Source organism: Ciona robusta, chromosome 1 (assembly GCF_009617815.1).
Source record: "Ciona robusta chromosome 1, ASM961781v2".
NCBI classification, from domain to species: domain Eukaryota; kingdom Metazoa; phylum Chordata; class Ascidiacea; order Phlebobranchia; family Cionidae; genus Ciona; species Ciona robusta.
The window spans coordinates 11,100,404-11,116,573 of record NC_143235.1 but is presented as its reverse complement, the minus strand read 5'-3'; the positions used below and the strand labels follow the sequence as shown (position 1 = coordinate 11,116,573).

The 16,170-nt window shown below is 36.8% G+C and overlaps 2 protein-coding genes across 2 annotated transcripts; both read left to right on the top strand.

Annotated features, from left to right (window-relative positions):
• Positions 1-6,381: 6,381 nt before the first annotated feature.
• On the top strand, positions 6,382-10,992 carry LOC149743126 (uncharacterized). The gene is made up of 9 exons (XM_089882661.1): positions 6,382-6,537; positions 6,612-6,731; positions 7,386-7,487; positions 7,687-7,806; positions 7,876-8,985; positions 9,050-9,226; positions 9,795-9,926; positions 10,189-10,341; positions 10,522-10,992. The coding sequence occupies exons 1-9, from the start codon at positions 6,453-6,455 to the stop codon at positions 10,767-10,769; spliced, it is 2,247 nt and encodes a 748-aa protein (XP_089738787.1). The 5' UTR covers positions 6,382-6,452; the 3' UTR covers positions 10,770-10,992.
• Positions 10,993-11,171: 179 nt separating this feature from the next.
• Positions 11,172-16,036, top strand: LOC149743125 (cobalamin trafficking protein CblD-like). Its single transcript, XM_089883225.1, has 7 exons — positions 11,172-11,410; positions 11,729-11,852; positions 14,123-14,213; positions 14,475-14,601; positions 14,967-15,097; positions 15,371-15,457; positions 15,790-16,036. The coding sequence occupies exons 1-7, from the start codon at positions 11,260-11,262 to the stop codon at positions 15,988-15,990; spliced, it is 912 nt and encodes a 303-aa protein (XP_089739351.1). The 5' UTR covers positions 11,172-11,259; the 3' UTR covers positions 15,991-16,036.
• Positions 16,037-16,170: the final 134 nt, after the last annotated feature.

Sequence of the window (16,170 nt, the reverse complement as noted above, 5' to 3'; positions counted from 1 at the left end):
GCACACTATCGATTTGGATCATCGGCGTATCCATACACCCTATATGTCGATTTAAAAACATCTATTAACCTATTCAGGCATAAAAATAGCTTTTAGGGTTTAACTCTTATATCGAACATCTGTCCAAAATTTACAAGACGTTTGATTTACTTCAGATTTATAGAACCTGATTTAATTCTCAAGGGAGATTTTAAGCAACGCATATTCGGACGCAAATAATACGATTGCAAACAACATCTGTCCAACTAAACATTGTTTGATTTTGTTAAAATTACCTTTGACAACCATTGTTAAATTGAACGTGCTAATAAACCATTTTATTATAGTTCCGCTCGGTTTACAAGCATCAATAGAGTTACAAATAAATGAAATATAACCATTATCAACGGTTCTGCATTTTCACAACTTCCGTATAGATAATTAACATTTGCTTTTATAACAAAAACTGCAAGTGGTGTTTTTAGCCATAACTTTATATTAGAAGTTATTTTTTAAAGCGAAAATAAGTAAACCACATTTTAAAAGTTTTCCGACTGTAAAATAACTTAATTAAATTAAATCGCAAAAGATATTGCCGACTGCTGAGCCAGCAAAGTTAAGACCTTCCTTATCTCACAGTGTCGCATTGTGTTGGCCTGTACTCTGTTACATCTTGGCGCATAAATCACAACTTAACAGCTAATTTCAAGTCTCGACCTAAAAAGCGACATACTATACTATAGTTTTCACCTATTAAGGTGGACCTGCATTTAAACGGCATTTTAACATTCCTTCGATCGCCGTCTCCAAGTTCTTGTATCGATTTCAATCGGAAGAAACATGGGAAAATCGATTCTGATTCTCGGAAGCAGCGACGAATTTTACATTGGGGTTATGTAAGTCGATGGATAACAAATCGAACGTTTTACTAAGTAAACTTTAGCGTGGTATAAGTTTTTTTTTCTTTTTCTTTTATTACATTTCTGCGTGCTGTAATAACATCTAGAAGTTCAGTACAATAATCCTGAAGGTATAGTATAGTAGGGTAGGGGGAAGATGGGACATCTTTAGCACATAATATCCAGATATCCTGATCGTATTTTAAACAATTAACAACGGTCTATGGGAGCCGTGAAAATGTAGATTTATAAATGTTTGGTTGTTCATTGTTAACTGCTAAATGGGACGAGAAAACAGAGTTAAAAGGTGTCCCATCTTCCCCCACCCTACTGTATAATAATAGAAAATTAAACAGGTAAAACTTAAAACAGAACGCTGTTTGCTCAGAGAAACTATACCTCACTAAGTCATTCTAGTATAGTATTAATGTTCGATTTTTAGGCGTACTTTAGCAGTATTAACGTAACCTAAACAACTTAAACACGAAATCCTACGTAAAACTTTTCACCTACAAACGCTGCTACATTGCCGCATAAATATAAAAGTAACCTAAGTGACAGCTGGCTCTTACACAAGGTTTACGCTCAAGAGAAAATGGTAGCGAGTCGTTAATTAATGGAGAACAACACAGACGCCAAGCGGAGTCACACAGAACAAGCCGACTGTGACATAATCGCCACAACGAAAATAACAGGCGTAAAGCGGAACCGATGTCCGGGCGTAATTCCCCATTGCGAAAAGCGAATAAACATTACCGACAATATTTGTTCAATAGAAAAAAGGGAACAGAAATTAAATATCTTCGGGGTAAAATGGGACACATTTAGCACATAATATCCAAGTATCCGGATCGTGTTTTAAACAATTAACAACCATTTATGGAAGTCGTAAGGATACGATTTCATAACTTTTTGAATGTTCTTTGTTTGCTACCAAATGGGACGGGAAAATAGATTGAACAGGTGTCCCATATTTCCCTACCCTACTATACCTAAACATCACGTAATAGTAAATGTAATGGTTCAGTTACTGTCAGCACCTAAAATTAGGATCAGAAGCCAAAAATAATAATGTTATTACATGCTAAGACCATTCTCTGTCTATTTATACAGAAAATACACATTTCTCGTTATCGTTATTAGTTCCTACGTCGCTTTTGTATTTCAAAATATCTATTTGGTATATATATAGTACGGTGTTGGAAGCAGAGGGGACACCTTTTCGTTCTGCTTTCTCGACCCATTTGATGGAAAACAAAGAACATTTAAGATTTATAGAACAATATTGACGACTCACATATACCGTTGTTATTTGTTTTAAACACGATAAGGATAATTGGTTATTATGTGCTAAAGGTGTTCCGTCTTACCCCACCCTACTATATGTTTCTTGCCTAACAATAAGGTTAACATTAAATTAACCTTCCTACAAAAAGCACGCACTTTACAAGGCATGTGCACTTGAATAAAGAGATAGGGTACATGCCGAATACGTTAAAGTCGATGCCGGGTGGTTAGATTTCTAAGTGATCGGTAGTTTAATAACACGTTTCATTTCACCGCCATATTCGTCTATCTGTTGTAATTAACAGTTGTTCTGGTAAAAACTACACATTACGTTACGATTCAATTTCTTCTATTGGCTAGGAGCCGCCTTATACGTATTTACACTGCAAACATAGGCGTTCAAACTACTGTACATTGTACTCTGCTATGAACGGCCGGCGCAAATCGATAGAAATTGATCAGACATTACACACACTGCGTTGACTGCAATAAAACGTCTGGGGTCGAATTTATTCGCACCACCACACAGGACTGACTTGTTAGCACATTTTACTTTCTGTAAACAGCTGATGGTCTTCGGATTTGGCGCTTTTGCACGCGTTTTGCATTAGCTTAATCCTATGCGATAATACGCACTTACTTAGGCGAGCGAGTGGCAATTCCATGTTTTAAAACGCTTTGGGATATTAGCCGATATGTTTTTATAAGAGCGATGATCGCATAAGTGCTGCCTTTGAGTACAGGTGTTCGCTGAATACGAAACCGAGAAGGAAGAAACACTTGTGATTAGAATGATAGGCGGTTGCAAGGTTGAGCATTTGTCGAACTAAATTCAAACTGCTCGATCGTTGAATTATACGCGGGAAACACTCACGTTCACTATGACCGAGACCTAATATTGACCGAGGCAATATTGTGTTTACAATTCATAGAAGCAGAAAATACATCTATATGAATTAAAGGTATCCCTTCTACATCTCAATGAACGTACATGGTATTTTTAATTTCAAACCATTGTCATTGTACAGAGTTACCAAGGTATAAACTCTCTACGTACCAAAATAAGTCAGTTACCAAGATACAGACTCGTCTCCAACTTTCTACCTTTCCCAATAAGCTTGCACAAATATACCCTGCATAAAGAGCGGTATAGCGAAACAATTGACTCAAGTTTACTGTAAAGCCTTCGCCTGCCTGTGCCTGCATATATCGCTGAATAATTCATACACGTCTCGTGACGTCACCAGGTCTCAAAATCGATCAGAAGACGCAGTGAGCGATTGGTGCGCAAGTGAACGTATGTCTTGCTGTTCTAATGCTTAACGCAAAATCAATGGACATGCTTGTTGTAGCCTGTTTGTCATCATGTGTTACTGGATTAAGCTGCTGCCGCCACGACAAAAGCTTCCGTTACATTAATGCACATTACCGAAAACTTAACTGAAGTTGGGTACGTATACGTACTATGGCTGCGTTCTTTTACCTCATAAGTTTTTCTTAGCTACTATTATTTTAAAACAACATAAAGTAATATAACTCAATGAAGAAATTTCGTTACTCGATATTTTGCAAACAATTTTTCAATGTCAAATATATAAAACTATCCAGGTGGTAAAAACTCCAATTCACCTGGCACAGTGGGTACTGTACAGTGCCATTTCGATTTAATACATAATAAAACTGTAACCATAGTACATAAGCCATACTAAACTATAACATAACTTAATTTTTAGACAACTGATATGCATGATTACATATATATTGTAATCATAGGACAATTTTAACCAACGCCAACAAAAGAACAAACTAACTAACAATGAGAGAACTATTACGTCATTTTATACCGGCACACAAATATTAAGTCTTATTATACAACGCCTTGCTGTTTTACCGACACTCTAGTTAACGATTAACTTATTACCTATTGTAATCCAACAACATGGCGCCGATTTTGTTGGCCATTTTTAAAAAGTAACACTTCAGCCACTTGGTAAACAAACTCTTAGTACAAATAGATACGTACGAATATAACCACACTGGCTCTAGACCTTAGCTTGGTTGACTATTCCAGCTACTGTTCACAGCTGTGTGATGCCATGAAAAGATTTTCTCTGTTTAACACGACAGGAACAAGCAAAGAATAAAAGGTGGAACTGCTTTACAATGTTATACTTGTTCGTTATAAAGTAAAGCACATTTGATATCTGTACATTTACTATATAAGCTCTACGTACAATGCAGTTAATGTTGTGTATAAACATCTCTTCATTGTGCAGGCGCATTCCACGGTTCTCGCGTGTCTTCAGGTTGCTGGACTTCCCAATAGAGCGCGCTGTTTGGGTAACGCGGTAAATCGCGAAGACGTTAGACTGTGACGACATAACGCGATCATTGTCGTAGTAGCGGCACAATAAACACTTATTATTCGTGCGCAAAGTAAAAACTCTTTGTTATTATAACACTCAAAGCTTTTTAAGGACGTGTACAACTGTACAGCAAGGCTAAATTCTCAATACTCGGAACATTGTACAAGGAACAGATATCGGGATTATAGCAATACATCAATACGGAACTATAAAGACGCCCCCAACATTTCCACAGTTGGTTTAACACATACACTAATAAAGCCAAAAAGTTGTACAGGTTCCTAGAGGAACCTGTAGGACCCTTTATTTCCACCGGCCGGGCCATATAGTATAGTAACAATCTTTTCTATATGCCTGTATACAATATATGCCTGTATACAATATATGCCTGTATACAATATGCCTGTATAAATATGCCTGGACCCGTATGCCTGTATACAATATGAGTACAGTATACTTTGGGGTAAGATGGGATACCGTTAGAGCTGAATACTATATTTTCTGTTTCTGGTCGTGTTTTAAACAATTAAAAACGCGCTTTGAGAGTGAAGGGAATATACGGTTATATAACTTGGTAAATATTCTTTGCTTATAGGCTACTACCAAATTTAACGAGAAACGAGAAGGAAAACACGTTCCATCTTATCCCAACCTATTAATCTCAAATCCATAAATTGTATAGTTTTTAAGAATGTAAGGATAATTAAAACATTTGTTGCCGTAATAGGTTTCAACATTTAAACTATAACTTCATGCACCCGTATAAGCCTAAAAAAGTTACATCGTTTTTTTTACAAAAAGGGAACCTATAGGACCCTTTGTCAGTATACCCACCGAGCCATAGTTCCTGATACACAATCGTATCTATATCAACCCTTATGTCAGTGCAATATGAGTAGCCTATATTTTTACCCCTGTGAACTTACACAAAACTTTATAATTATAGGCATCGCACATTTTCTGAATTTACGTAAAAATCTTCCTTTTTAAACGACGTGAACAACGCTTAAATACGAATTCTATATACGCTCACACTTTGACGGCAATTAACAACTAAAGTAAAAAGGTTATACTTAAACCGGTACGAAACGAATAACACTCCACAATGTTTCAAGAGCTATCAGAAAACCGCGCTCTGCTTGTCTGGGACTTTTAACATGGTTGTGTAGCAACCTATTAAATATAAAACGCGATGAAACCAAAGCTATTTTCAAGATGTTGTTGTAATAGTTTAAATAACGTCAGTATCCGTTATACCAAGTGTTCATTTTATCCCATTTATTACAAAAGGAACTTAATTGTGTATATCTTGTATATTCATGCAACTTTGTATGGTGATACACAAACTTGTGTATTTACCTATATAGTGATACACAAATATAGTGATATACACAAACCTATGTGTTTGTATACACCCCCTGTGCGTTGTCAAAACAGCATGATAGCATTAAACAATACGTACATGGTGTTTTTACTTTTATGCGACTTGTGCATCAAGCGACTCGGAATATAACTGTTCGTAAGAGGACATTACATAGATACAACAACATAACAGAAGCAAGGCAATGTAAGACTGTTCTCAAAGTTTCCTGTATGATTCATTTATTCTTTTGCAGCTCATATACGCTCGTCTTGGTAACTTAGGTTTAGTATTGAGCTCTTCTATATTCAGCTAGGTTTACGCTGCATTCAATACTGCATCTCAGCGTTAAACAATAGAAACCACGGAATTGACAGTTGAATAGAGCAAACGATGGCAATAACAAGCTACGAATTCATCCGCCGTATACTGTACTCGAATAGCATTGTATTGAAGATAGTATTAATAGTTACCTAATGTAGTTCTATTCAATTGTCATATTATATTGAAGACATTTTTAAAGGTATAGGTTGTTTGAGATTAGATTTAGATTTCTGCCAAATGATGAAAAGTGCAACCTATAACCTTCGCGTTGCAATTGCTTTGCTATCGTGTTTTTTATTTTCATACATCGTCGAAGCGCAAGGTATGATGAACCTTATTCAATATTCATGCTGCAAAAAAATAAGAAAAAAAACACGATGTACGTTTTTTAATTAGAATGCAGGGATGTGAACCCACTGTGCTCGTTGGCGACACCTACTGATTGTGCAACTAATCAGTTCTACGTCTCTAACTGCAGACGAGCTTGTAGGCTATGTCCCTCAGATACCACGGCAGGTATGTATGAAATAATTAGCTATATATCTTTGACAGGATAATGTAGTAGGGTGGGGGAATGGGGAACACCTTTTGCACACAATATCCAAATAACTTAATCATGTTTTAAACAATTTACAACGGTCAATTGGAGTCGTAAGGATACAGTTTTATTATTCTTTAAATGTTCTTGGTTGACTACTTAATGAGTCGAGAAAGTGAATATAAAAGTCCCAGTGTCCCAGTCGAGAAAAGAGAGTGAAAAGTTAAAAGTGTCCCGTTTTCCCCACCCTACCATACAGACGATACAGTTATATAAGTATCGACCTGCATCGGCTAAATTACTACGTCGGTTTAACACCCATCAGAAATGAAGCAGAAAGTGTTTTAATGGGTTGGTTGGATGTGGTGCACTACGTCATTTATATGTAGTAGTGTGGGGGAAGATGGGACCTTTTTATTCTATTTTCTCAACCTATTTGTATATTAAACAAAGAACGTTCAGAGAATTATAAAACCATATTCTCACGATTCCAAAAATAGACCGTTCTTATATTTTTAAAACGCGATCAGGATATTTTGATAATATGTGCTTCCGGTGTCTCGTCTTTCCCCACCTTAAAATATATAATAAAAAATGCAACCTATGCTGATAAATACTTTGCTATATATCAGCAATGACAACTGTACCGGCAACGACACCGGAAATAACAACTCCACGACCACCACCACCAACCCCTCCCTCAACCTCAACCACGACGATACCACCAAAGTCAGGTCAAGATAAATTTCAACATTTTTTTTAACTTTTATAATTTTGAATGCCTAACTTTGAACTTGAATTCTCGCAAAATGCGCAGTTAGTTTTTTCGATATAAGGTTCGTGTACGTATAGGAATTTTACACTATCGTTTTTTAATCCAGTTCCGCACTCTTCAATATTGAAAATTTAAAATATAATAAACTTTATCAACAGGTTGCGTGGATTATCATCCTATCATATGCCTATTGTCTTATGACTTCATGTGTGCCGGGGACTATTACCAAGTCAATTGCAGGTCGTCGTGTGGTTTCTGCGTCCCAAATAATCCCCCTGGTATGTTGTTTCTATTGCCCTCAAATCTGCGGCAACTCTCAGCCTAAAACTCTATAAAAATATTTACAGAATGTAGGAACGAGTTGACCAGCTGCGAGAGTTACGGTAGGTCGATGTGTAAGTTCCTTTACGTTAAAAAGGCGTGCAGAAGGTTTTGTAATGCATGTCCTCGGTACGTACCAACAACGACGATTCCAAGTGTGGAGTGCCCGTTTACAATTGGACAGCCATATAGACCTATAACTCCAAGGACTACAACAACACTAGCGGCTACAACGCCAAAAGCTACAACGCCAAAAGTTACAACACCAAATGCTTCAACGCCAAAAGCTACAACGCCAGAAGCTACAACGCAAAAAGCTACAACACCAAAAGCTACAACACCCGCCCCTACAACACCCGCACCTACAACACCCGCACCTACAACACCAGCACCTACAACACCAGCACCTACAACACCCGCACCTACAACACCCGCACCTACAACACCCGCCCCTACAACACCCGCACCTACAACACCCGCACCTACAACACCTGCACCTACAACACCCGCACCTACAACACCCGCACCTACAACACAAGCCCCTACAACGCCAGCCCCTACAACACCAGCACCTACAACACCCGCACCTACAACACCCGCACCTACAACACTCGCCCCTACAACACAAGCACCTACAACACCCGCACCTACAACACCAGCACCTACAACACAAGCCCCTACAACACAAGCACCTACAACACAAGCACCTACAACACAAGCACCTACAACACAAGCACCTACAACACAAGCACCTACAACACCAGCACCTACAGCACAAGCACCTACAACACAAGCCCCTACAACGCCAGCCCCTACAACACCCGCACCTACAACACAAGCCCCTACAACACAAGCCCCTACAACACCCGCACCTACAACACAAGCACCTACAACACAAGCACCTACAACACAAGCACCTACAACACAAGCACCTACAACACAAGCACCTACAACACCCGCACCTACAACACCGGCACCTACAACACAAGCACCTACAACACCAGCACCTACAACACCCGCACCTACAACACCCGCACCTACAACACCAGCACCTACAACACAAGCACCTACAACACCAGCACCTACAACACCCGCCCCTACAACACCAGCACCTACAACACCAGCGGTTACTCCAGGTAAATCTGCTGTAAATTTTATCAATCTGCTGTAAATTTTAACTTTTTAAACTATCCTTTGCAGTCTGCCATTGGCCAACAGTTGGATCGTCGTTTACACAAAACTGCTTAAACATACACAACTATTACCGCTGCTTACACGGTAGCCCAGCTGTTACGATTGACACCACACTTGAATCAGAAGCACAATCTTATGCAAATCACCTTGCCTCAATAGGCCAACGAGTATTATCAAATCAAGGTATTTTAAACGCGTACAAATATGGGGTGTAATAATGCAGCTATATCATTAAATCTTATTATGGTGACGCTAAACATATTATTTGACAGAGCACCAAAGGGCTTTGGGCTTAATCTGAGATTTCTAACGTGATGTTGTATAGGTTGTATACTATGCAACAAAAACTGTTTACTAGTTTGTTCGCGACATTTACGTGGTGACTAAATAATAAGTTTCATAAATATTCAAGTAAGATGTAAAATTTAGATTTAACAAAAATTTCGTCTTTCGCAATAGACATGATCTATTAGATACCTATAGCATTTAACAATATATCAGCCAGAAATATTACGATGAAGGAATGAATGTAACTTACTTTATCCTCGCGTGGCCGGAAAAAGACAGTCTTTATAACACGGGTGTTAATACACCTCGTGCCAGCTTACGAGTTACCATGTATATGTTAACCCTGTGTGTGTAAACCATGTTTGACATGGACCAGGACCTATATACGGTGCAACAGCAGAGGTTCTCGGTTGTAAAAATGTTGGAATACTCAAAAATTTATAATCTGACAAATTTAACACAGATGGATACGGCGAAAATTTATATTGGCTTTCAATTCCAACGATGGTAGGCACCGCTGCTGATGCGGTCATGTCGTGGTACGCCAAGTATTTCTTATATAATTTTGCAACACCTGGTCAGCCCGATATAACTGGTGAGAAACTTTATATAACATTGTAATCTATGCGTATTCGTTGCAACATCATACCGTAAAATATACGGTTTCTTCGGGTTTCGGGTTTCGGGTTTCTATAAGTCAATGAAAAACCTTTTCGAATCTACCAGCTTGGAGACACAAAACACGTCTTAGGTAAATCAGGTGCACATCGTCGGTGAACAAAATATATACAGGGTTTTTTCCTATAGTGACAAAATTTTAGATTAAAAAACACACTCACATTTTGTTTCACTTTTAGGTGAGTTTACGCATATGATCTGGAGAAGCACAACAAAGATCGGATGCGGTCGAGCTACAGTGGGGATAGATACATACATTATTGTGCGGTATTCTCCCAAGGGTAGTGCGCCTTTATCAGCCTTTTCGTCTAATGTTGGACCTGTTTTAGCCGGTACGTAAGTTGTGAGTAGGCTTTTGTTGACACAGTTATTTGCTGTTAATTACCATATTGGAATATAAATAGGAAGAATGTAGCTTTCTACAGTAAACTAGAATTATGGGGTCATATACTCAAAACAATACAAAGTATTCTATTTTATACCTATGACTAAATATATTTCATCACCTTCAGAGACTTGCGAAAAGAGATGTAGTCCCACGAGTTACTGCCAAGGTTTAGATCCATCCACATCCACATGTGGTGAATGCAACGGCGGATATGCGACATGCACAGCACGCTGTACTCAGTATTGCCCAAAACAACCATCGACGAACGGGTTTTGGAAAGAATTTTGCCAAGGCAGCACTAACTGCAGATGTGACAGTAGCATTAATTTAGGGGTTTCGCCTCCAGAGTATCCTGGAGCGAAGTGTACGTAAATATATTGCGTAATGTATTAACCGTTCGGTTTAAAGACAAGCATATCCTGAATCACCATTAGCGAGAATACATTTCGAATGCCGTTGACTTATTTGTCGTTACATTTATGCTTTTTCTATTATTCTTTTGAGTGCCGAATTATTATATATACTGTATTACTATTACAATTGGAATGAAAACTTTTGCCTTGCATACCTATTAATAAAATTTACAGGCGACCCACACTGTTTAGTTCATTAACCAATTTGAACAAGAAACCAAATTATTTAAGCAAGAAATTAAACTTTACGCCCGACAAAAATGTTATTAATTTTAAACAGCGCCATCTGTCGACATATTGTAATAATATTAGGTTACGTGACAATTGACATATTCGGTGGTAATTAGAAAGTTATATAAACATGTTTTAAGTGTATATGCATTGAAATTTTGTAATTATTTAATGCAGTTTCATTCTTACTTACCTTCTGTAAAAGTTGCAGACGTTTGATGGCTGTTAGTGTAAGCAGAAAGGCGACCTCTCGAGTGTTGTCATATTGTACAAGTTTAAACAATATTCGCACCGTAATTGTCCAACTGCGGCAATATTCTGGTTTTGAAAATAAGGACGAATCAACAAAACTGAACTACATCGTTGAAGGTTTGAGTTGCATTACCTACACGTTAACTTTAAATAATTAGTTTCTTGATAAAGCCACGCTTCACATAACCATTGTAAAAAAGCAGATTTTTTGTACATTACAAACATATACAAGTGATGCAGCCTTTAATAACACACTGCTACCTATTTTATATTGTCCAGTTCAATGATACTGCACCTAAAATGCACAATGGCCTCTATAGCCTATAACGTATATTTTCTCCTTTGAAACTGTTTACTGTGAACTATTAGTGGAAACATTTTGGGGGTTCGCTACCGTAATCGAAGAGACAAATAAAAGTTATTATTATTATTTAGACACGGATACATCTAGAGTATGGCCAGATAAGTTTATGGGACCATTAAGTCCACAAGATAAAACATTTCCTTTGCCGGGAAATATTGGTTTGCCGCAATCAATTCGAAGCACAGAACAACCAAGGTAAAGACCCCAATTGAAAATATGACCAAATTGCATATTAAAACAATTTGGTTTATGTAAAAAAAAATATGAAGAAGTCATTTGTAATCCATACAGCTAAAAAAATAAGGGTGCTAGTGGAGAATCTTCCCCCCACCTTATTTGCTACTAACCCCTAACTACTAACCCCCACTAGCCTCTTAATACTTTCCACCAGCCTATTTTTCTATGTACCGTAAGGTTCTTCACTAGTGCCAAAGTAAGAAAAAATGTTCAGTCAAAAATATTCTCTGCATAGAAAACAGATCTTTCAATGTGTTATATTCTGTTATTTCATGTTAAATTAGAAAAGAATATTTTCAGCAATATTATGTTTTAAATCTGAAGATGTTTATTGTTTATGCACATGTATTTTTTGGGCTAATCCTGGGCTAAATCCAAAGTTAGTATAGACCAAGTTAGGAAACGGATTGTAAAACAACGAGTCTTGTTATCCATTGTCTCGCGTCTATGACGTCATAGTCGCACCATTACGGAGCCCACGTCATAGCATTTTATCATTGCTAGGTGCTGTTTTTCGTTTAAATATTGCGATTTTTAAAAACCCAAGCACTTCTGCGCGTAAAAATGGCTTTCTACTAATGTTATATCTTATCACAATAATAAACCTCACAAAAATAATCAACTTTTATTGAACACTCAATCGATTAAAGAGTAAAAAACAGAAAATATCAGGTTTACTAACCAAAAACATAAAAGAACATGTTTAAAATATAAAAATACAAACAAAAATAACATTACCATAAATACAAACGCATAACATTACCATAAACTGGTGTATCTAGCTGCAGTTTTGCATGTAAATTGCCGTGATTTTACTTTTTGGCTCACAAACTTAACACGTATACCCGGCAACGAAACTTAAGGTATCTGTGTAAAATTTGACTAATATCGAAGTGACATTGAGGAAAACAATACTAAGTTACTATTTTTGGTCCTCTGCTTGAATTAGTAAGCTACCTTTTTTGCGTTACGGGTCTTTATAAAATCGGAAAACGCGAACACCTTATCTGCTAGTACTTAAGCAGTTTGGAGCTGAATGTCCACTCATGTTGGATTATAAATGTAGTAAAGAATGGCTCTGTAGATTCGTAGGTATGATCATATACTATTATGTAAACTAAGCTGATTGATGCTAGTCTTAATCGCCAACGTAAAGTACCCGGTAAACCACACTGTACGCCGAAAACCAGTCAAAATATTAATTTACTCCACATTAATTCCTAGATTTAATAGTATATAACAAGATTTATATTAGAAATTATATTTTAAATGTTAAAACAACCGCTATACGTGTTTTCTAGCTTTGTATCGCTTACAAGAACCAAATAAACACATGCCAACCATGCATTTGTATAGGCGATTCACGCTCTGTGGGCTCCGTAATGGCGGACACGAGCGCCGTTTCCTAACTTGGTCTATACTAACTTTGGCTAAATCCTAGGGCCATGGCGTGCCATGTCGCAGGGCCCGACCCACATAGAATAGAAATACCCATAGGCGCCTAACGCGGTCAGACAGGTTAGGCAAATGCCTAACCTGGAATTTGGCACATTGCCTATTAATTGCTTCATAATAAGATATTCAAACGCAAACGATTTACGTATTTCATAAAGTTAAACCATTATGCGTCCACGATTGAAGCTCTAGTGTTTACAGATTAGCTTCCGGCCAAATTTACGTAACTTTTAATGCCAGTTAAACATACACTCACCAACGTAACTGTTACATCACAAGCTGTATTGTGATGTCATCCATTATCGCAAGGTAAGAAATACCAACTTGCATCGATACACTACGTCACAAACGGCATTGTGATGCAATCCATTATCGTAACCTACGTATTGCCTAATCCCAAACTAGGATGTTACATTACCTCACAATCGCCATTGTGATAGAAACAAAGATCGTAGGATATTGCGTGTGCCTGCACCTGCAAGTTTGCGATCTTTCAATACTTTACAAACGCTACTACTGTGTGTATACGTTCAACGTGCTGCGTAACGAGTAATACGAAAGTTAAACCCTAACCAGTGCGTAATGTGCGAGTGTGCTAATTACCTTATTAGCTTACGTATGATGTAATAAGTAGTTGACATTTGTAACTATGAGTTTGCCTAAGTTTTGATTGTCTAGGTTTTGCCTAACCTAGACAATCAAAACTTAGGCGCCTATGGAAATACTCATGTTAAAACCATAAGCTTAAACATAAACCAATTGAATATTTCCAGCATTCAACTTCATTCACCTGATATACTGGAAGGATCGACCGCAAACGACAAACAGCTTTCAATTGTTGCGCAATTAATTGCTGAATCTGATGTAAGTTATGTTCAGTTCATTACAGTATCGAGTTTTTAAGAAAGTTAAATTTGTAAGGTATCATTTTCCATTTTTTAGTTGAAAAATCATTTGTCAAAGACAGCGCATTTAAAAATTGGTCAAAACAAGCTGTAAAAATGATGTAATTACCATTATTTTGTTGCTAGAGATTTGGGTATTTTGAAAAAAACTTTTATTTAAAGCACTACAATAGAATATTATTATTATATCATATTAGTCATTGTTATGTAACAATCTTAGTACCTGGACGAGACCTCAGAAATGTCAACTGAAGAAGAAAATGTGACCGACTCGATTATCCGTAGATATTTTGATGGCGCACATGTTGAACTTGCATTGCAACCCTGCCCTAAAGTTCTGTATAAAGGCAAGAATAATTCTTTATCTTAATTTTTAATGTTAATTCGAAATAATTTGGTCTGGAGCAGAAAAATAAAAAAACAATATTAAATAATAAGTATTAGTTTAAACTATGTATGTCCTGTATGTCCAGATTTTTTACCTACATAAAACACAATATTAATCTTAATTTGTGTCCTTGTTTTTTTTTTGATGAAAGAAGAAATTTAAAAACATTTATTTTCCAATACGTGTTAAAAATTAAAACTTGCAATTTTAGAATTTTAAACTATGCATGCATATAATAAAACGCAATAATAATCTAATTTATGTTGTTTTTTTAACAAAGTGTATATATATTATGTGTTAAAGATCAAAACTTGCAATTTTTAGAATTTCAATCGATTTTCCTTGAGATGCCGAAACAAGAGATCACAGTGATTACGTTGACGCAGAAGAGCAAACATGAGATGTCTATGTGGAGTGTAGAGGTGGAGGAAGAAAGAGAAAAGTTGTTGGAAAATGTGAGTTTCTATTTCTCGTCTCACTTCAGTAGTTTAGAATAGAGAGAATCTAAAAAGTTAGTGAATAAGTTAATTACAACAGTCTGTGGTTACATACATGTTATCTTATCTCCCTTTACACGTTTTACAAGGTAATCAAGGGATAAAACTGCTACCATTTCGGATGTGTCACTGGGAAAACGACAATCCCGCTTCAACCATTTCTTTCATATGCAAAAGTTAATTGCAACAGTTGGTTCCATGATATCTTATCTCATCTTTGTTTGTTTACAGTTTATTACAACGGCCACTGAAGTCTGCCATTTACTTCGTGCAAATAATTTCTGGTGTGATTTTATTGATCCTTCATGTGGACAAGCTGTAAGTTGTTCAAATAAAGTTTTAGTTGTGTGGAATAAGGTGGCTGCTGACTGTATTTACCTATTTAGGGCTGGATTTTAAAAAGATCTGTTCATGTATAAAAGGCAAACAAACAAATTCATTGCAATCTCAGTTAATTTAATTATTGAGCATTCACAGCACTGTTCTGGTTTCTATTACACATTAAAAAAATACCTAAGTGCTTATTGGTGGATGGTGGGTACAACTTGCTGTATAAATCAAGTGTATAGCGTTCGATAATGTGCTATAATGCATTTCTTTTTTTTAACAAACATAAAAAAAATTGTAATTGAAACTTCTTAATATTTCAGTACTTTGGACCGTACACCAACTCTACAATGTTTGAGACTGACGATCGATACAGCAGTTTAGGGTTTACTATCGATGACCTGGGCTGCTGTAAAGTGATCAGTCACAAGAAATGGGGTTCCCATTCATTTGTTGGAAGTATTGTCACCACTGCGGGTGTCCAACACAGTGTAATGGAGAAGTTGCTCCAACATTTAACATGATTTTCGTATTTATTTCTTTTTGTGATAAATAAACTTATGCAAATGGTTTGTTTGTCTATTTCACTTGGTTTTTAAGTTTGTCGTGTGATATTGGATAAAATGATTGCTGAAATTATGTCTGCCGAATTAACATATATTTGTGAACATTTTTGTTTTGAAAATATGAACCACTGCTTCACT